General features: G+C 58.8%; 1 protein-coding gene across 17 annotated transcripts in view; it reads right to left on the bottom strand.

The window, feature by feature from the left end:
- The window catches only part of CFAP46 (cilia and flagella associated protein 46), a 94,506-nt gene that overhangs the window by 64,527 nt on the left and 17,635 nt on the right, over positions 1-12,344 (bottom strand). For 15 of the 17 annotated variants that reach the window (XR_015155481.1, XR_015155479.1, XR_015155480.1 and 12 more), the window contains exons 11-18: positions 11,646-11,836; positions 4,353-4,581; positions 4,144-4,264; positions 3,420-3,543; positions 3,161-3,291; positions 2,517-2,644; positions 1,522-1,655; positions 140-352 (exon numbers count right to left, since the gene is read on the bottom strand). Coding sequence is in view for 10 of the 17 variants with exons in the window: in XM_086378274.1 (XP_086234400.1) it covers positions 140-352; positions 1,522-1,655; positions 2,517-2,644; positions 3,161-3,291; positions 3,420-3,543; positions 4,144-4,264; positions 4,353-4,581; positions 11,646-11,836 (1,271 nt within the window). In the remaining 7 variants the exon portion in view is untranslated. Of the gene's footprint in view, positions 1-139; positions 353-1,521; positions 1,656-2,516; positions 2,645-3,160; positions 3,292-3,419; positions 3,544-4,143; positions 4,265-4,352; positions 4,582-11,645; positions 11,837-12,344 lie in introns of those variants that run through there. The other 2 variants (XM_086378268.1, XM_086378276.1) reach the window with 2 other exon arrangements.

The following is a 12,344-nucleotide window of genomic DNA, read 5'->3' on the forward strand; positions in this document are numbered from 1 at the left end:
ACAGAAGCCCCATCCCTGCCGGGTGCCAGTGGCCCCGCACGCCCCTCCCCCGAGGGGACACATGTCTGCCCCCCGGCTCGCAGCCTGAAGCCCAGGGTCTCTGGCAGCAGCAGGACGGAGCCTGGGCAGCCTCACGCACCCGCTGTGGCCCACGGCCTTCATGATGCCCAGCAGGTGGTACAAGGCGTCCAGGAGCTCCCGCTGCCGCCCGGCCTTGATGAGGTGGTGGTTGTGGTTCAGCACATAGACCACGGCATTCTGCACGATCCACGGCTCCTGGATCTCCTGCCCGATGTCGGCGGAGCGCAGCCAGCAGTTCATGGCGTACTGCGAGAGGCCCTCGACCCAGCTCCTGTGGGAGGCGTGCGTCAGGCTCTCCGGGAGCCAGACTCTGCCCAAGCTGGCACTCAGACACCAGCCAGAAGCCGTCCCTGGAGCCGGGGCTCAGAAGGCTGCCCTGTCGGGGCTGCCCGTCATTCTTGTTGAAGGACAGGACCTGCCTGGCTCCCCCCGCCCTCCCAGCTCCCTGCCCATCCCTGTCTGAGGCTGGACCCCCAGCCAGGCCTGCAAGCTGCCTGCCCACCTTTGCACCTGCCTGTGGCTGGCTCCCCCGGCCCATCACTCACAGGCTGCCCTCCTCGGTCCACACAGACACGGGACCTGCTTGCCTCAGACCGAGGCTTGGGGAACCTTAATCGTAAAGGGCCAGACGGCCCGCACCTGGGGTTTGACGGCTACACAGTCTCTTCTCTGTTGTGTCTTTTTGCTATTGAGCTTCACAAACTAAAACATGTCAAGACCACTGTGAGTTGGCAGGCTACACAAAAGCTGTGGGCAGATGCGGCCTGGCCCTCTTCCAGGCATGGGGAGCCCGGCCCTAGCCCCAGGCTGTGCCCTGAAACCTCCAGACAAACGCGGTCTGCACAAAGTCGGGGTCCTTCCCTGAGCCCTTCCCGGGCAAAGGGCACGCAGGCCCCCCACAGCGAGCACGTATGAGGGCATGGCCACCGGGGCAGCCAGTGGAGCAGGCCCATCTCTGAGGTCAGTGGGCAGCTAGGGCCTCGGCTCCCGCGACGGCCCTACGGACGGTCACTCACGGCCACATTCACTGTGGGGGCACGCTTCACTTCAGATGAAAACAGCAAAACACTGTTACTACGACAGCAGCTCGCTCTCCTGATTGAACGGCACTTGCCTCTCACGTGGATGAGGCTTCTGCGGGTTTCCTGAGGACCCTCGTCCCGATCACAGACTTCCGGGACAGATTCCCCCGTGACCACCACCCCCCTCACATCCTGTTTCCACTAGTAACAGGAAAGACTGGCCACACGGGCACCGGTGTGAGCCATGAGACACGCCGGGCAGTGGCCCCTGCCTCACAGCGCTGAGCTCAGCCCAGCCCCCACCTCGCGCCCCCAGCCCTGCGGACAGCGCCCCCAGCTCCCGCCTCGTGTCCCCAGCCCCCGCCTTGCGCCCCCAGCCCCGCAGGCAGCACCGCCAGCCCCACGGGCAGTGCCCCACCGGTACATGATCCACTCAGCGTTGTCCTCTGGGCACTCAGGTATGTAGCCCATCGGGTGCTGGCTCACATCCTCAGGCGGCGTGGGCCGGTTGTTCAGCTGCACGCCTTCCGACTGCAGCAGGTGGACGGTGGCCTGCGGAGGGAGGAGTGGCCAGAGGCCCCTGAGCAGGGACTGGCACGGTGCCTGCAGGCCTTTAACCCCAGGCCCTCCCTGCCCCAGGTGATGTCTCTTCCCCCCACACACCTGCGTCTCAGAGACGCAGCCTCTCAAGACAAACGTGCCCCTCACGCCGCAGGGGCCACCAAGCCCGGGCCCTGTCCTCCGCGGCCGCGCACGGACGCCCCGGAGGCAGCCGAGGCCACTGGGCAGGGTGACGGGACTGAGACGGGACGGAGGATGGGGGCAGGCGCCTTGCCTGACACCCTGGGCCCACTCACTTGCCCCCCTCACAGCACTGGCCCAGCCCTCAGGAGGTGCCCGGCAGACGCTCACTGAACAAGCCCGGGAGCGTCTGTCTGGGTTATGCCGGGTTGCTCCCTCGACCCCCAAACAAACCACCCCAAGCGGCCTCACCGCTGTGTGCACTCGCAGGCCCCCCGCTGCACCACCCGGCTGGCCTGGGGTCTCTGCACGCTCACGGAGGGGGCCGGCTTGCTGTGGGGGCTGGTCCCCAGCAGCCTCAACAGCCTCCGAGATGACAGCAGAGGCCAGGTTTCTCTCTCATACCTGGCTCAAAGTGCTACTGAAGCTACTCTCGGGCCAGGACACGCCCAGGTCCAGGACCAACCAGCCCCCGGGACCCACATCGCTGGGGACTCACAGTTCAGACTCCTTCCAACGACAATGAACATCAACACCCCTCACAATACATTTTGACATATTTTTCTTCCAGAAAACCTCCCAGGAATGGAGGAAAACTTTCGTAAGCGACAGGCCACTTGGGGAGCAGGGCTGGATGCTGACGGTCACGTCTGCGCACATATGGGGACGCACCTCAGCGCTGATGAAGCCCACCTCCGCGAATTTGCGCAGGAGGGTGGGGGATGCCTGCTTCTGCAGGGCAGCTTCCGAGTGGCCCCAGGAGTCCTGCCCCGGGCCATCCCAGCCCTTCTTCTTCTTGCCTGAAACACCAGAGTGCCACCCATCAAAGCCTGAAGTGCTTCTCAGGGCTAGCACGGTTCCTGAGGGGGGGGGGAGGCGGGGCGAGGGGCGGGGTCTGTGGGAGGCTGACCTCCCAAGTGCAGGGCCCTGGGGGTGGCGAGGGCTCCCCAAGCCAGCTTGGCCGCAGCGAACCTCCAGCTGGTTCCCCGACAGACAGGTCAGCTCTTGGTTTTGCGTGTGCTGTTCTGCCCCTCAAGAAGCCCCCATCGCTCCCGCAACACCCACGTCTCCGCCCCCTGGGGCTCCTGGCATGCCCCCGTGTCCTCACCATCCCCAAGACCACCGCTTCCAGAGACCTGCAGGCTGGACTCAGCCGGACCCAGGGCTCACAGTGGAGGGGCGCCCCCGCCCAGCCTCTGCCTGCGGGCTCCGGCCCCATGACCCCTTCCTGAGCTCTGGTGAACCCCACAGTGACCCCCCAGTGCCTGGGAAGAGCCCGCCGGCGCAGGTGCCCATGTGTGGCTGGAGGGACCCACCTCGCTTGAACTTGGCCAGCTTCTTCACCTTGACACTGTCGTACAGGAGGCAGAAGCGGCTGGCCGTCCGGCACACGTCCCACACGTTCTGCTTCCGGGCCACCTTGGCCAGCTCTGCCCAGATGTGTATCCTGCACAGACGTGCGGGCCATACCTCGCTCGGGGAAGCAGCCAGGGGCCGCCTGGGCGGGGCAGGAGGGTGGGCCGGCGCTTCGCCCCTCCCCCTCGACCCGAGGCCCTGCACCCCCAGGCTGCTCACCGCTCCTTGTCGTTCTGGCCCCCCAGGCGCCGCAGGTGGCCCACGGCCTTGTCCACGCTGAGCGTGTGGTGCCGCGCCTTGGCGAACAGGTAAGCGAAGCGGCCCCGGGTTTTCCCGGTGGAAACTGCAGGGGCCGGCAGGACGGGGTGCTGATGCAGCAAGCCAGGGAACACGTCGAAACCAGCCCACGCAGGACTAGGGACAGGCTGGGGCAGAGCCTCCCACCGGCGTTTTTTGATCTTTTCATGAAAGTTAGGTCTCCCTAAATGTGCCTTGTCCGGGAAGGGACTCCAGGCGCCAAGAGCAGCTGGTGGGCAGACTTACTGTCATCTACAGCCGCCAGGCTGGCCCCCAACGCCCGCCACCCATGCCCAGGTCTTCAGGAGCTGGCTGGCGGAGACCCCGCTGAAGCCCCTCGCCCGTCAGCCCGCTTCTCCTGCCTAAGCCCTCGCTGGGTGCAGTGCACCAAGCCCCGTGTGTCTGGGGCACCTTCCCTTCAGGGCCCGAGCCCCTCACACCTGGCAGGACAGGAAGGAAGGAGGTGGGACTGCCTCCCGCTGGGCGGGCCCTGCAGGCCCAGGAGACAGGCTCCCCTGCCCTGCTCCGAGAGTCAGGTTAGGAAGGTGGGGCAGGCGGCTGCACATGGGCACAGAGGCCCATACAGGCGGAGGTCCGGGTGGGCCGGGGGCTGCCCCGGGCACTCCCACTGAGAGCACCCGCGTACCTTTGGCCTCGTTCTCGCCGTCAAGCACGATCTGGAAGGTGTCGGGGGCCAGGGCCAGCCCCGCATTCACCAGCAGCGCCCGCTTTTTGCGCACGCTGTCCTTGGGCATCGCTTTCTTCGCCTGCAGAGGGGAGGAGGCGTGATGAGCGGCACCTGCCCGCCCCTCGGGGCCTGCCGGGCCGCCACCCCAGGAGTGGCGCCTGCGGCACCTGCTCGATGGCCATGGTGGCCCTGTCCTCGTCGCGGGCGGGCACCTGATACAGCAAGGTGCACAGCTGCAAGCGGTTGAGGGCCCTTGTGATCTTGTCCTGGTAGAGGCCCAGGCCGTCCAGCAGCGCGGCCTTCCTCAGGTGCTCCGTGGCGGGCTCCAGCCGGTCCGCGTCCTCCTCGATGTGCGCCAGCTCCACATGGACCTGGCAGCGCAGCTGTGCCGCGAGGCTGGGGGGCAGACGTGGTCACGGGCATGGCGGCACCGCGGGTGCCCGGCGCCTGGCTTTCTGGCCCTGCCTTCTGCCTGCCTTGCTGCCAGGACCCACAGGAGGGATGAAGAGGAGGGCCCTGCGGACCCCGGGAGGTCTCAGAGACCACTGGTGAGCCACGATGCTGGGGGGCAGACGGCGTCACAGGTGGGGCGGCACCGCGAGGGCTCCTAGCATCACCAGAAAGTGAGCTAGTGCAGCCCGAGGCCAAGGCTGCGTATTATCACCCTGCTTATTTAACTTCTATGCAGAGTACATCATGAGAAACGCTGGGCTGGATGAAGCACAAGCTGGAATCAAGATTGCCAGGAGGAATATCAATAACCTCAGATATGCGGATGACACCACCCTTATGGCAGAAAGTGAAGAGGAACTCAAAAGCCTCTTGATGAAAGTGAAAGAGGAGAGTGAAAAAGTTGGCTTAAAACTCAACATTCAGAAAACTAAGATCATGGCATCTGGTCCCACCACTTCATGGCAAATAGATGGGGAAACAGTGGCAGACTTTATTTGAGGGGACTCCAAAATCACTGCAGATGGTGAGTGCAGCCATGAAATTAAAAGACGCTTACTCCTTGGAAGGAAAGTTATGACCAACCTAAACAGCATGTTAAAAAGCAGAGACATTACTTTGCCAACGAATGTCCGTCTAGTCAAAGCTATGGTTTTTCCACTGGTCATGTATGGATGTGAGTTCGACTGTGAAGAAAGCTGAGCGCTGAAGAATTGATGCTTTTGAACTGTGGTGTTGGAGAAGACTCTTGAGAGTCCCTTGGACTGCAAGGAGATCCAACCAGTCCATTCTGAAGGAGATCAGTCCTGGGTGTTCATTGGAAGGACTGATGCTGAAGCTGAAAGTCTAATACTTTGGCCACCTGATGAGAAAAACTGACTCATTGGAAAAGACCCTGATGCTGGGAAAGATTGAAGGCAGGAGGAGAAGGGGTCGACAGAGGATGAGATGGTTGGATGGCATCACCAACTCAATGGACAGAAGTTTGAGCAAGCTCTGGGAGTTGGTGATGGACAGGGAAGCCTGGCGTGCTGCAGTCCATGCGGTTGCAAAGAGTCAGACATGACTGAGCGAGTGAACTGTCCTGAGGCCCAGTCTTTGCCTCGGGGGGTGGGCCCTCTCTGCTCTGCTCTGAGTCTCTCCATCTCATCAGCTGTGGCACACACATCCCGGCTCAGAGCAGCCGTGTGTCCGCAGGCTGTGGGCCCTGCCTGGCCTCTGTTCCGGCTGCGTCCCTGCTGGAGCCACCCGCGTCTAAACGATAACCACAGTCTCCCCAAAGCCTTTGCATCAACAGCACCTGCAGCCTCCGGCACGGCCTCTGTGCTGCACAGGAGCATCAACAAGGCCGATAACTTGGGTCTAGTTAAAGTTCGATGGGACCCACGTGCCGACCCTCCTCCAAAACGAGGTGAGAGCATCACAGGCTAGGCCTGTAGCCTCGGGGATGAGGAGGCAGAGGTCAGGGCACCTGGGAGTCGTGGGCAGGAGAGGGCACCCGGTTGAGGCCAAGGGTGAGGTCTGCGCTCCCGTCAGGGAACTGGCTCCACAGTCTCTGCCTGGAAGCCTGGATGGTAGCCAGCGACGGGTCCCTTCCCTCTGGGGCAGGGAGAGAAGAGGCCCACAGAAGGAAGCTGGCCCAGGGCCACGGGGTGTGCTCAGGGCAGCCTGACCCTGAATCCACAATGTGAGACTCGTCCTGGGCTGAACCACCGGAGGAGCCAGCTGAGGCAAGCCGATTGAGAGTCCCCTGGACAGCAAGGAGATCAAGCCCGTCAATCCTAAAGGAAATCAACTCTGATATTCACTGGAAGGACTGATGCTGAAGCTGAAACTCCAGTACTTTGGCCAGCTGATGTGAAGAGCCAACTCATTGGAAAAGACCCTGATGCTGGCAAAGACTGAGGACAGGAGGAGAAGGGGACAACACAGGATGAGATGGTGGGATGGCATCATCGACTCAATGGACATGCGTTTGAGCAAGCTGCGGGAGATAGTGAAGGACAGGGAAGCCTGGTGTGCTGCAGTTCATGGCGTCACAAGGAATCTGACAAGACAGTGACTGAACACCATCACAGCAGGACAGTCCCTCCAGGAACACACTAGCCAGCCACGGGCTCAAGGAGGCCACGGAGATGAGGGTGAGCAGACAACAGACTCAGACGAGACAACCCGCCCCTGCAAAACAGGATGACCGGGATCAGATGAAGACGGCTTGAAAGGAGTAATTTTCAGTTACTCTGCTTCCAGCGGTGATCAGGTCTCTGCCACGCATAAAGTTGGACCGAACAGCCCCAGGTCTGGGCAGTGCAAGCCCGGGGCCCTGAAGCAGGAAACTCAGGAAGGAGCCCATGCTTGGGGCCTCCTGGAGACACTGTTCTGAGGCACCGCGGGCAGAATGGACCCATGCAGCCGGGGCAGAGGAGCCCAGAGAGGGGGGCCTCCGCTCGGGGCTGGAGAAGTGGAACTGGACCTGGAACCGGACCAGCCGCTGCCGGGCTGCCCGCCAGAGGAGAGAGCTGGGTGTTGCTCTCTCACCCGACGTCAGCTGAGACTGCACGGGGCTGCCCACCAGAGGAGAGGGCTGGGTGTTGCTCTCTCACCCGACGTCAGCTGAGACTGCACGGGGCTGCCCGCCAGAGGAGAGAGCTGGGTGTTGCTCTCTCACCCGACGTCAGCTGAGACTGCACGGGGCTTCTCCCCAGGAGTGCAGGCCCAGGAAGAGCGCTCTTGACCCACCCAAGGAGAACGTACCATCAGAGCCTGCAGAGAACACGGTGCAGGCTGGAAAGTACCATGACCTTCCAGAGACACAGCCAAGGAAACACGGAGCCACCTCTCAGCCAGAAACTGAAGTGCCAACAAAAGCAAGTAAAAATCAACACTTTCCTAAAAAGATCACAGAGTCCACAGACTCCACAGTGCAGCAACCACAGTTGAACCAACGTTCAGTACACAATATGCCAGGAAACAGGAAAAGGTGACCCACAGTCAGGATGCAAGATGGGCCAGATGCTGGGTTTAGCAGATAAATCCTTAATGCAGATATTACAATACAAAAATAAATATGTACAAAAAGTTGAAGGAAAACATTGCTAATGAGAGGACAGACAGGGAATCTCAGTAGAGGAAGAAAAGGAAACACTGCAGCACAAGATCTGTAATAACTGAAAGGAAAAAATTCTTGGTTGAGCCTAACAGCAGATCGGAGAGCAGAAAAAGAGTCAGTGAACCTGAACTCAGATCAATAGAAACTATCCCACCAGAAGAACGTACTGAAAAGATTTTTTAAAAGTGAACAGAGCCAGGGCTTCCCACGTAGTCCGGTGGCTGAGGCTTCACCTTCCAAAGCGGGAGGTGTGGGTTTCATCCCTGGTTGAGGAGCTGAGAATCCAACACGCCTGGCAGCCGAAAAGCCACAACATCAAACAGAAACAAGACTGTAACAAATTCACAAGGTTTCTAAAAATGGTCCACATAAGCAAAATTCCCAGAAGAAAATGAACAGAGCCTTAGAGACCAGTTAAGACAGTATTCAGTGTTGTAGCTCATGCTCCCCCAAAAGAGCAAATGAGGCAGAACTATACTTAAAAAAATAATAGCCAGTAATTTCCCAAATTTGATGAAAATATCATCTTACATATTTGAGTATATCAGCAAACCCCGAAAAAGACTTTTTTTTTTTTAAAGGCTCTAAGGAATCAGTTTCATTCAGTCACTCAGACACATGGACTGCAGCATGCCAGGCCTCCCTGTCCATCACCAACTCCCGGAGCTTGCTCAAATTCATGTCCATCGAGTCAGTGATACCATCCAAGCATCGCATCCTCTGTCGTCCCCTTCTCCTCCTGCCTTCAATCTTTCCCAGCATCAGGGTCTTTTCCAATGAGTCAGTTTTTCACATCAGGTGGCCAAAGTATTAGAGTTTCAGCATCAGTCCTTCCAATGAATATTCAGGACTGATTTCCTTTAGGATGGACTGGTTGGGTCTCCTTGCAGTCCAGTGGACTCTCAAGAGTCTTCTCCAGCACCACAGTTCAAAAGCATCAGTTCTTTGGCTCAGCTTTCTTCACAGTCCAACTCTCACATCCATACATGCTGCTGCTGCTGCTAAGTCGCTTCAGTCGTGTCCAACTCTGTGCAACCCCATAGACAGCAGCCCACCAGGCTCCTCCACCCATGGGATTTTCCAGGCAAGAGTACTGGAGTGGGTTGCCATTGCCTTCTCCACATCCATACATGACTACTGGAAAAACCATAGCTTTGACTAGCACACCTTTGTCGGCAAAGTAATATGCAAAATGCAGAAAGCAAAAGATAAGAGATACAAATCTGAAAACAGCAGGGAGGGGGAGACACCTTCCACACAGGAGAGCCACGCTTAAAGTAACTCCTGGGTTTTTATCAGAAACTATGAAGGCCAGAAGAAAACAAAACAGCCTCTTCAAAGTATTTAAAGAGAAAAAGTCTGCAAACCCAGAATCCAGTAACTGGTGAAAATAACCTTCAGAGGTGATGCTAAGAGAAAGCCATTTTCAGGTCAACGAAAGCCAAGAGAATTCCTCACCAAGAGAATTCCTCACCAGCAGTCATGCGTTACAAGAGGAAATAAAGGAAGTTGCTCGGGCTGAAATACCCGCAGGCAGAAACCTGGATCTGAGCGTAAGCAGGAAGGGAGAGACTGCAAAATCGCCGAGGAAGTGGCAAATGTAAGAGAAGATTGTTTTTTTCTGTAATTTTCTTTAAAAACAACACCATCAGCTGCTAAGAGCAATACGGCACTGTGAGATGAACTTATAACACACTTAGAAGTAAAAGACAAGACAGCAACCACACGGTGGGGTGGACGGGGGCAGGCAGAGAGGCAGGCAGGGAAGCACTGACCCCCACTGACCCGGCTCCCTCCAGCGACGCCCCTCCCGCCCAGGGGTACTGGGGACAAACGAGCCAACCAGAGAAACAAACACAGCGGCAGAAACTCAGGTAGCCTCAAAGAAGGCGGGAGAGAGCAGTGGCAGGGCACGAGGCAGAGACAAGCGGTGGGACTGGAGACGAGCCGGACATTACCCTGAACCCAGAGACTGAACAGCCCAGTCACAAGGCGGAGACCAGTGTGCTCAGTTTTAGAAAAAGACCGAGCTGCACGCCGTTGACAAGACAGGGTGGTAGGAGTTGTGTTCTACACTTTAAATCGAAAGGTCCACAGCACAAGAGTCGAAAGGATGGAAAGAGAAGCACTCAGACGGGCCCAGACAGTGTCACTGCATTCTGTCCACCACTTAAGCAAGAAAACGCCAACACTGCACAAACCCCTTCAGAAAGCAAAGCAGAAAGAGTCCTCCCACCGTCCCAAACCATTTAATGAAGTCGGCATGACCTTCATGTCAAATCCTGGGAAAGGCGTTAGAAAACAAGAAAGCCACAGGCCAACATCCTCATCATGAACATACACGCAAAAACCCTTAAGCACACTAAAGGACATCAAACCCAGCAACACAGAAAAAGCACGTGTCGAGACCACGCGGAGAAGGCAAGGCTGGTTCATGACTCAAAACCCCATCAGCATAATTCACCACGTTAAAGAACAAAGGAGAAAAGTCAGAGCTCCTTTCAACGGTTACAGAAGCGTTCAGCAGCACTCAACACCCATCCGTGGTTAAGAAGCAATACAGCAAGCGGACATTGACAGTGTGTTCATTCTGTTGTATGCAGTTATATCGCAATAAAGTTAATCAGAAAAAGAGCTGTCAGAGGAAAAGAAGGAGGGCAACTAGATGTTATTTAAAAAAACCAAACAAATATGAAAATAAAAAGATATTTTGAAAGACGACATCATTAAAATTTAAAAATACAGGCTAAAGAGAGGAAGAAAAATTAGAGAATTTGCAAAATAAAAGAGAACTAACGGGCTGCGTGAAATCTTCAGAATTTGGTGTGCGTCACGAGGGGTTGGGGCTGTGAACACAGAAGTTTCGCAGGGAGACTGGGAGTATGGGCTAGGAGCTGTCATACAGCCCCGTGGGATCCCAGAAGGAGAAACTGTTTTTAAATGAGTAAAAATCCCAGATTTGAAGAGATGTAACTCTTCACAGACGAGATCCCCAAGTGCCCGCAGGAAATGAACGGTGCTGGTTCTGAGGCCACCGGCCCCAACCTCGCCAGACCACAGGCTGCAACCGGTCCTTGGTGCCCTTGCTGGGAACCCTGCTCCAAGGGAGGGCTCACCATGGTGACAAAATTCACCCCTGATTAATCTCAGGGCTTCCCTGGTGCTCAGACGGTAAAGAATCCACCTGCAATGCGGGAGACCTGAGTTTGATCCCTGGGTTGGGAAGATCCCCTGGAGGAGGGCATGGCAACCCACTCCAGTATTCTTGCCTAGAGAATCCCCACGAACAAAGGAGCCTGGCGGGCTGCAGTCCATGGGGTCGCAAAGAGTCGGACACAACTGAGTGACTCAGCACACAGCACAGTTAATCTCCTAAGCAGACGGGGGCGGGGCAGGCCCCCACGGCCCCTCTCTGCGGCTGGACACCCTCCCAGGTGGCCCTCCACGCCTCTGCCCTGCCGAGTCCCCATCGTGCAGCCCCGTGTCCGCCAGGGACTGTCCTGCAGCACAGCCGCCCTCGGGGCTCCCGCCCAGGGCAGGAGAGGAGAAACACCAAGGCCCTCCCTGCTCACCCATCCCACCCCTCCCCTCCCGCGCCTGCGCCCACAGCCCCTGTGCCCACCGCTGTCACCCGCCCCGCAGCCCAGAACCCTCCTGATGAAGCCCTTTCCCCTTGGCCCCTCTCAAGCTCAGGTGGGTGCCACCTGGGCGTCCCCGTCTGCCCCGCAGGGCCCTGCCCCTGAGCCCCAGGGCACCTCCCAAACGGCCTGCGGCCTCTCGAGCCGCCACCTCTGGGGGACGCCGTGGGCTCCTGCCCTCTTTCTGGGAAGATGAGCTGGATTTCATCCCTGCCCTGAGCCTCTGCTCCCCTGGCCCCCCCGGGGACAGCCCAGGCCGCCACCTGTCCGCCTTCTCCAGGACGTCTGCGAGGCTGGTCAGCGGCTTCCGCAGGTGGTGGCGGAGGTTGTGCTGCAGCAGCGGGAGGCACGTGTTCCACTGGGTGGCACACACCGTGTGGACGAGCCGGGGCTCGCCCAGGCGCACAGCCCGCTGCAGCGTGGCGTCCAGTCTCCGCACTATGTCCAGCTGGGCCTGCACACAGCACAGCGGCCCGGGTGAGGCTGGGGGTGAGCCCCAGCCCGCCCCCGAGCCCCGGATGACGCAGGTGGGCCGGGCCCCCGGTCTAAGTCTGCCGGTGGAAGCGGCCCGCGTGATCTCTCGGAGAGGGCCCTGGCTCCATTGGATCTGCCCTCGGACAGGCACCGCGTGCCGTGGCAGCGTCTCTGTGAGCCCCTCTGGGTGAGGCTGCCTGCCTTCCAGCCCCGTGTATTCATGGAGCTCGTGGCCCTGCCAAGCAGACAGGGGCCGGCCGGCCTCAGCCTGTGCACCGGCCTCAGCAGCTCCAGGCCTCCCTCAGTGCCCACCGGGGCTGCCCGGCTCCTGAACTCAGCCATGTCCGGGGGCCTGGCTTCTGGCTCCAGGGGGCCTGCCCTAGCGCTACTCCTGGGTCATGGGGTTTAGAGCAGGCATGGCGTTCAGACTGTGGGCCTCCTGGCTGCCAAGAAGCGTCCATCAAAGCCTCGTGAACCGGTAGGTGCCC

The sequence above is a fragment of the Bos grunniens genome, chromosome 26 (genome assembly GCF_055505025.1).
Source record: "Bos grunniens cultivar Pamir isolate PY7600 chromosome 26, Bosgru_T2T1.0, whole genome shotgun sequence".
Classification (NCBI taxonomy): domain Eukaryota; kingdom Metazoa; phylum Chordata; class Mammalia; order Artiodactyla; family Bovidae; genus Bos; species Bos grunniens.